Genomic DNA, 8,991 nt, shown 5'->3' with positions numbered 1-8,991 from the left:
GACATGGATGGGAAGGTACACATTTATAAAGCGCGATTGGTAGCGAAGGGCTTTACTCAAACTCCAGGAGTTGACTATGATGAGACCTTCTCACCAGTTGCGAAGATAAAGTCTATTAGGGTGATACTAGCCATTGCTGCATTTCATGACTATGAAATATGGAAAATAGATGTCAAAAACGCTTTCCTTAATGGGAAGTTGGCTGAGGATGTTTACATGAGTCAGCCAGAGGGTTTTGTCAATGTGAATCATCCTAGTAGAGTATGTAATCTTGAGAAATCCATGTATGGATTGAAGCAAGAATCTCGCAGATGGAATCTTTGTTTTGATGAGAAAGTCAAAGAGTTTTGTTTTCTGCGAAGCGAGGATGAGTCATGTGTATATGTCAAAGCCAGTGGGAGTATAGTTAGCTTTCTCGTATTGTATGTCGATGACATACTACTCATAGGAAACGACATCCCGACCCTACAGGAAGTTAAGTCCTGGCTTGGGAAGTGTTTCGCTATGAAGGACCACGGAGAGGCTGCCTTTATTCTGGGAATAAGGATAGTGAGAAACAGGAGTAAGAGACTAATAGGACTTGGTCAGAGTACTTACTTGGATAAAGTACAAAAGCGTTTTACTATGGAGAATTCTAAGAAGGGGGAGTTACCAATCCAAAGCAACGCCAAACTGAGTAAGACTCAGAGCCCGAGTACAGAGACCAAGATAGCAGAGATGAGCCGAATACCCTATGCTTCCGCAGTTGGCTCAATCATGTATGCTATGACTTGTACTCGCCCTGATGTGGCCTTCACTTTGAGCATGGTCAGCAGATATCAAGGGAACCCTGGTAGAGCACATTGGACCGCAGTCAAGAATATTCTTAAGTACCTTCGGAGGACCAAGGAATGGTTTCTAGTCCTCGGTGGGAGTGATAACTTAAGGGTGAGATGGTATAGTGATGCCAATTTTCAGACAGACCGAGATAATTATCGATCTCAGTCAGGCTGGGTCTTTACCCTAAATGGAGGAGCAGTGACTTGAAAAAGTTCCAAGCAGGAGACTGTAGCTGATTCAACGTGTGGATCAGAGTATATAACGGCGAGCGAAGCGTCGAAGGAGGCGATATGGTTGAAGAAATTCATTGGAGACCTTGGAGTTGTGCCAGCATAAAGGAGCCTATGGAGATATTCTGCGATAATGAAGGAGTGGTTGCCTTGACCAAGGAACCGAGGGATCATGGCAGATCTCGACATATCGACACGAAATATCACTTTATTAGACATCGGGTGGAAGAGGGACTCCTCGTAGTGAAGAGGGTATCGTCAGAGGATAACCTAGCAGATCTTCTTACGAAGGGACTGAGTAGGGATAAGCACTTGCAGCACGCTAGGAGCATTGGGCTGAAGGACGATATTAGTTTAGATTAGATAGCTTCGAAACGTGTAATAGATAAATTGTAATTAACATTTGATGATTAAATAAAGGTGTATTATTTATAAGTAAAGTTACTGTCTTTTGTTAATCATTTACCTATTGTTTCACTTTGCATGTTTTGACTTCCTGAATAATACGATTATTCGAACAGTCCACAGTCGCTCATACTTTGGAAGTAGGTATGAAAGAAGACTATCATGAATTGGTTTGTAGACTGTCTAAAGTGTATTAGGCATAGAAAAAGTTTGCTACAACGTTCATGAGTGCTTATGAACTAAGATTTGAGCATTGGAATAAACCCACGCTTGCTGGTATCGCTTCATGGAATTTATCACGAGTGATCGCAAGACGATAATATCATATAGTCTTTAAACCTAGATATATGGTTTATTGTTTGCAAGTTGGTTGTGTATTGATAATGCGTAAACGCATCAGTAACTTGATGTTATAAAAACGCATTATTGTGCATGATTTGATGAGTGAATAGTAAATGCATATAAGTCGAAGTTTATATGTTCCTTTTATCCTAAGAGGGTAAAAGCGATATCTTGGCCCCTCGATGATTTGGTTTGACTTATGTGTCGGGCCCGGTCAGGACTGAATTTATGTGTTCAATTAAGTTCTATGTCAGACGAATCAGAGATCGAGAAACAAACTGCTGGACAATAAGTATGACTATGTTCCATGTATTTGTCTGCACGATATCTATAACGGAGGATTATACGATCCCTTATCTAAAGGACAAGTTACTAATAAGATCAGAGTTCGACAACGTCTTTGAGAGCTACGATTGCTAATCGGATCCTAAAGGTGTACTTGCATTTATAGTTACTAGACTTATCCAAGTGGGAGACTGTTGGATTAGTGTCTAATCCCGTAACTATATTTGGTATGTACTTGACCCGGTTGTGCATGGTCCTTTTGGGTTGCCTTCACCGAAGCAACTGGACAGGATGATTTATGGAGAGAGAGATAGAGAGATGTTATTATGGTTTATTAATATATTATATGAATAATATATTAAAAGAGAAATCATATAGTTTAATTAATATTGGTCATGAATTATTTGAGAATTAATTTTGTAGCTAAAAGAAATTAATTAAATAAGGGGGACTGGAACTGTCAATTATAAGATAATTGATTTTGGGCTGTGAATCCTTATGGAAATAAGGGGGGACGAAATCTAGAGTGGAAGCCCACTCTAATTTCGTCCAAGGGGCCTTATTCCAGAAGGTTCTTGAAGCTGCTTAGGGCATAAGTTATCCAATTAGGGTTTTGACTGAAACCCTAGGAGCTCAGCTATTTAAGGAACCCCTAGGGCTACAAATTTCGGACACTTGAAAAACCCTAGAGTTACTATAGCCGAAATTGTGCCTCCTCCTCCCTCTCTTCTAGATCATCTTCTTGCTTTGGTGCTTGTAAGCCATTAGAGGTACTACACTTGTGATACTAAGCTCTTGAAGATTGAAGATTCTTGCAACTATTGAAAGGTATCATCTAAACTTGTTTTATTATAGATCTCGTTTTTCATAGTATGCTAGATTAGGGTTTGCAAGCTTTGGATAAATTTGCATGTACAATAGAGAAACCTAGATCCAAAGCTTTAGGGTTTTGCATGTGCACATAGGATGTTCTTTTGCTCAAAACCCATCAGCTACGACGAAGGGGGAGAGGGGGAAGGTGGAAGCAGGTGGCACGGGGTGTGTGGGGGTGGTTGCTAAACAAAACAGGGGTGGAGGTTGTTGGTTTACCGGTAGTTAAAGGGGCTACTCCGATGGGGAGTTCTATCCAATAGAAAGAGCAAGAGGGTGAGAGAGAGGTTGAGAGTGCTTGTGGTTGTGAATTGTGATGGAAATGAGAAACCAAAGCTCCTTTTTATAGCGTCTAGCAAGCCTCACATGTCCATGCATGCCATGCTTTGAAAAACTAGTCAAACACATAAGAGGTCATGCTTTGTTCTTTGGAAGAAGAGTGTACACAAGAAGGTAACGTGAGGGAAGGGAGAGAGGGTTGCACACGTAGGCAAGGGGGGAGGGAGTCCATGGTTGATTTCCTTTGCTTCTCATGCAAGGTGATGATGCCATCAATCCCAAAAATGCCCTAAAACCCTCTTAGATTTGTGTGCCAAAATCCTGACATCTAATATTTTTTTGAAAGTGGAGAATGATAGAGTCGAGATCAAGGATTCCAAAAACCCAAACGGATTAATTTTTCGAGTTGTAGAACTCCGGGAAATTGCATTTAAAGATTCGCGTCTAATTGACCCGAAACGTTCGATTTTTCGACTTTTGAAAATATTTTTACTAAAAATATTTCGAGTATGGAATTAAATAATAGACCATAACCTGAGTCCAAAAACGTTCTCGAAATTTCCATCTGAGGTGTGCAAGTGCCTCAACGAATCTAAACGATTTATGTAGTTTAAGAAAATCAGTATTATACTGGTTTGGTTTCTTATAACCGTCGTACATTTTGCATACGAACTCCGCTTTTGACATTCTTTATATTTTTGGAAACATGTGAACATGTACTACGAGACAAGAGTGTTTTCTTTGTTCACAACTGCTTAATACGAAATTTCAGTTTTTCAGTCGTATTAACTAAAGTTGCAGTTTGTGCTTTGTAATTCGTTTGAGATTTTCCACAACTAAAAGTAAGATATCATCTAATATCTTATTCTAATTGTAATGACATTATTTATTTTTCAAAATATGCATTAAAGCTCAATAGGTCATGTTACAAAGAAATTCGCAGTAAATTTATTGTCTATAGTTTTAGACCTATATTTTGGGATGTCAAAAGTAAACACTTGCAAAATAACCTTTGTAACCGGTTAGTGCCAGTTTTTAGGGTTAAATTGCAATCGAAAAATCGTTGATGACTTTTTCCTTAATAAGATTAAAGTTTATGGACTTTTCTGGAGATTTTATTTTTTATACATACTAAATTTATTTGAAGAAAACTTTTTATATATATATATATATATATATATATATATATATTAAAAAACACAAAATAAAGATAATTTTTATATTAAGAAACACAATACTAATAATTTATATGTTATTTTTGAAATTTTTTGTGATTCTTTTTAATAAATATCATTACGACAATCCTAAAGATACCATCTATATCCTATATAACTTAAGAGGGCCCTGTTGATTTGTCGCAAAAAGTGCATTTCTAGGCAAAATGTTACTTCGTTGTTGAATTTTTAGGTCTTGGGTGTGGAAAGTTTATTATAAAACTACCACTTACTGAATATCATTTCACAATCGAATGACACCTTAGAAAATAAAGGTTTATCAGTGGTTTTTATTCCTAAATAGAGCTTCATTATACACACTATATGACCTAGAAACACACCTCTTACGACAAATCAATAAAAGTTCGTTTTTGTGTTCATTAATGCCTCATATTTTTTTAAAAAAATACTCTAACCTTTTATCAGGTTTTGCACCCTCTTAGTAGGTCACCATTGCCATAAAATCATTTATTTTATGAGGTGTCGTTTGATTGTGAAAGGATCTTCAGCAAATGATAGTTTTATGGTAAACATTTTACACCCGGTACCTAAAAATTCAAGAATGAAGTAGCATTTGGCATAGAAATGCACTTCTTGTGACAAATTAACAAAGTCCTCTTAAGTTATATAGGATATAAATTGTATATTTATGATTGTAGTAATAATATTTATTAAATAGAATCACAAAAAAAATCCAAAAATGACATATAAATTATCATTATTTTGTTTTTAATAAAAAAATATTATCTTTATTTTCCGTTTTTTAATAAACAAATTTAGTATATATAAAAAAATCTCTAGAAAATTCCTTAAACTTTAATCTAATTAACAAAAAAATCACCCATGATATTTTTGTTTGCAATTTAACCCTTAAAACCGGCAATAATTGGTTACAATGTTATTTTACAAGTATCTATCGATTTCAATGGTTAAACTGTAACTAAAAAAAAAGTGATAAGTTTTTGTTAATAGAGCCAAAATATAGATTTTTTTTTGTTTTTTGTTTTTTGTTTTTTTTTTTTTGTTTTTGCAGTTTTCCTTTGTTTTTTTAGCCGTCCATTAGGATTGGCGATTACAGCGGTCCCAAGTCTTCGGCTAATTCGTGTTCACACCTATCTTCAACAACAAAAATCATATTCATATATCGGGCTAAATCACAGGGATTTTCTTTTGGCCAAAAGGAAAATATGTATTATAGATAATTTGGCTAAACTGATTCCTCCTCATATTTGTTGCCCTGGGCCTTAGCCCAGCTCGTTTAGGTATTTGGTCAGGCCTAGCAAGGATTACCCACGGCGACACAAGTAATACTGAATGATTTAATTTAGCCTACAACAAACTATACTTGATCATCGTTTCGTTCTTCAAATGCATAAAACTATTAGAAGTATGACCCGATGATAATCTTTGATAATTTTTGGCCTTTATATCCCTCAAGAAAGTTGGCGATAATGGTGATAATCAAGAAGAATCTTACGTTAATGAAATTATTCGGGTCGTGATAGATGTCCAATTTTTGACATTAATACATCACAAAAATACATAAATGGTCTCTTAAAGCAAAATATACCACAAATAATTATTGGAAGAATTTTTTTTCGACAAAGATGTTTTTTTATACGGGACTTCAACTCTCACCCTCAAGGAATGAGAGAACACCAAACACCGACCTAACTTGAAATGAGCTATGTGGATAACACTACCCATTATTAATAACCCTTCAATAAAAAGAAATGCATTTGAAACATTGAAAGTTTGACTTTTTGTAATCAGATCATTTATATGATTATAAACTTGTATTAAAATTATGTCCCTAAAATATAATTTGATAGCATACAGTTTGCCTTTCATAAGAACAAGGCAGAAAGCAGATTAGGTTTTAATAGCAACCACCAATTCACCATCAAATATACGTAGAGATTGCTAAAGCAAAAAAAGAAATCACCGAACAATGAACACAAATTCTTCTGCTCAAAAAATTCTGCAAATACACAATCTACAATAGCATAGATGCCAGATGGAAATGGTATCAAACAGTGGATGCAGCTGTAGGTTCAGGTGCATACCACCCATGGTGAATCTCCACCGCCTTCTTTCTTCTGGCAAGGCGGGACTTCCGCCTGGCTCCTGTGTTCCGGTGCAGGGTTCCAACCTGCACCGCCTTGTCAATCACTGAATAAGCCTCTGCAATCAATTTCTCGACCCCGAGAACTTCCTCAGGTTGTGCATCGGCCTTCTTTCTTAACACTTCCAACTCCTCCAAAACCTGGTGGGCGCCGCCGTAAGTTTATACAAAAGATATCAAAACTACACACCAATCGAATTGATTTTGAAGATCGTGTCGATATTTAAACTGATTTGAGAATAAAATACCTTTTTCATTCGAGTTCTAATCTCAGATTTGCGAGATTTATTGTAAAGGCGTCTCTTTTCAGCTTGCCGAGCTCGCTTCGCTGCAGAATCGGCCTTCTGCCCCGCAGCTTCACACACAATTGTAAGTGACCGACCGGCTTGCCTTCCGAGAATAGGGTTTACAGACACTAACCCTGTAAATTCAATCATTTCACTTATGTAATCGAAAAACTAATTGAGGGTTCTTTTTCTGTACCCAAATTGAGACAGATAAATGCAGTAAAATGGATAGGAATCGTAGATAAGGAGGATATACCAGTCGAGAAGGCGTTATGTGAAACGTTGGCGGAGGAACTGAGAGGCTTAAATGCGGTGGCGGAAGGCCGGGAAGAAGAAGAAAGAGAGATGGATTGAAACCTACAAGAGAGGTAGATACACTGAGCTGCTGCTGCGGCCATTGTGGACACACCGTCTCGTTTCTTGAAGCTCTGCAAAAGGAGTCTATCTTATCCACGATGAAGAAAGGAAGATTTCGTTTGAAGGGATTCTTACCCTGGATTTAATATACAAATAATAATAATAAAAATAATATAAAAATATTTATACTGTATATTTAAAAAAAAAAACATTATCTTTTGAAACAAAATATTTTAAGCAAACTTCTAAATAACGTAAGGTATGACTTTGATGATAACATCAAACCTCAAGCTTTTACGTGTATTTGCAAGTCACGTCGTTTGTAAAACGTAATTAAAGACAACAATTTTGTATATAGCTAATATTTTTATATGTATTTTCCATTATTATTTATTTTAATATACTTATATGACTTAAGACGACATTTTGTTAAAGTTTGGCTGCATATACAAGCCTTAAAGCCAAGTCAAACTTTTTATGTAACAATCTAAAAATACTAAGTAAAAATTTTGTTTTTAAAATCAACCAAACCGTCATTCATCCATTTCAAAACCAATCAAGTTTGACAATGTAGAAAATAGTTATCAGAATACAATCAAAATCATAAAATGCGGAACACTAGTGGATGTTGTGCGATCATGTCGGACCATTCCCCTTCGAACCAGAGATACTAGAAACGATAAACATAAACTGTAAGCACACAAACTTAGTGAGTTCCCCAAAATATCACATATCATACATACAACGGATCCCGCCCGACATCTATCGGGCCCCGCCCGATACTAAGGATGAAAGTGGGTCTAAAACCGGACCGGTTTACCCGGAACCCGGAATTGACGGATTATAAGAACCGAGAACCGGACCGGTATAAGGTAACCAGTTCCGGTTCGGTTCCTGTTATCAAACCGGGTATAGTGGGTATGGAACCTGTTGGAACCGAAAATTAATAATTAGAACCGGATTCGTGTATTAGACTCGAAAATAACCGGAAACCCGGAAATGGAAACGGAAACTCGGAAATGGACGATATTATGACTATAATAATCAAACTTTTATAATAATTTTGTTGTTGTATTACGATACTTAACTTGATGGAAATAAGTAAAATATATTTTAGTCGTTTGTTGCTTTATATTTCTGGGTTTTAGCGGTAATTGTTTTTATCTCTTTTATGATTTTATCACAGAACTAAATCTTAACCATTTACGAATTTATTTTTTATATAAGTTGGTGTATGTTCGTGTTTAGTTGTGTTTTTACAACTTCAATTGTTTGTCTTGAAAGCTAAAACACAATGTTTAAAAAGATATAATCACTTAAATGACCTAGATTTTAGGTGTTTTATCATCAAATGACCAATTTTTTAATGTATCATGAAATAATCTTTTGTTCAAGTGAAAGAAATCTTTGCGGAGTTATTTTCTGACATATCTTAGGTGCCGCAAACAACTGGAGACATATCTATAATTTGGGAAACTATTTTTGTGGCTATTAACCAAATATTGACAACTCTTTTATGACTTAGTGTAACTTTAGGTTTAACAAACCTTTTGTAAAATCTAATTTTCTTAATCTTGAATTCTGACATATTCTGTCTTGAGCAAGTTAGAACTCAGAATATTTATTTATAGTATTGGGACCTCGATCACAGGAGATGAGGATAATTTTTTGTGAGTAGCTCTTGTCGTCGAGTAGAGAAAATAAAATTTTCAGTTTAGAGCTAAGTGAATCAGTAGGCACATTTATTTTTGATAACCCTTCAATTTCAGGTTTATTGG

General features: G+C 35.8%; 1 protein-coding gene across 1 annotated transcript; it reads right to left on the bottom strand.

Annotated features, from left to right (window-relative positions):
* Positions 1-6,340: 6,340 nt before the first annotated feature.
* On the bottom strand, positions 6,341-7,349 carry PRPS20 (chloroplast 30S ribosomal protein S20). The gene is made up of 3 exons (XM_079053774.1): positions 7,113-7,349; positions 6,818-6,990; positions 6,341-6,710 (listed from the first exon to the last, which is right to left on the bottom strand). Exons 1-3 carry the CDS (start codon positions 7,252-7,254, stop codon positions 6,474-6,476), a joined length of 552 nt encoding a protein of 183 aa, XP_078909900.1. The 5' UTR covers positions 7,255-7,349; the 3' UTR covers positions 6,341-6,473.
* Positions 7,350-8,991: the final 1,642 nt, after the last annotated feature.

The sequence above is a fragment of the Lactuca virosa genome, chromosome 5 (assembly GCF_052849685.1).
Source record: "Lactuca virosa cultivar CGN04683 chromosome 5, Lactuca_virosa_CGN04683_v6, whole genome shotgun sequence".
In the NCBI taxonomy this organism is placed as follows: Eukaryota; Viridiplantae; Streptophyta; class Magnoliopsida; order Asterales; family Asteraceae; genus Lactuca; species Lactuca virosa.
The sequence above is the reverse complement of the archived record's forward strand: the minus strand, read 5'-3'. Positions and strand labels throughout refer to the sequence as shown.

Bases quoted from the DNA above. Each gene is read 5' to 3' on its own strand.
- PRPS20 (XM_079053774.1), bottom strand. From the start codon at position 7,254: ATGGCCGCAGCAGCAGCTCAGTGTATCTACCTCTCTTGTAGGTTTCAA. The intron at 6,991-7,112 runs GTATATCCTCCT...TTGAATTTACAG, and splicing joins ACATAACGCCTTCTCGACTG to GGTTAGTGTCTGTAAACCCT. The intron at 6,711-6,817 runs GTATTTTATTCT...GGCGCCCACCAG, and splicing joins TTAGAACTCGAATGAAAAAG to GTTTTGGAGGAGTTGGAAGT.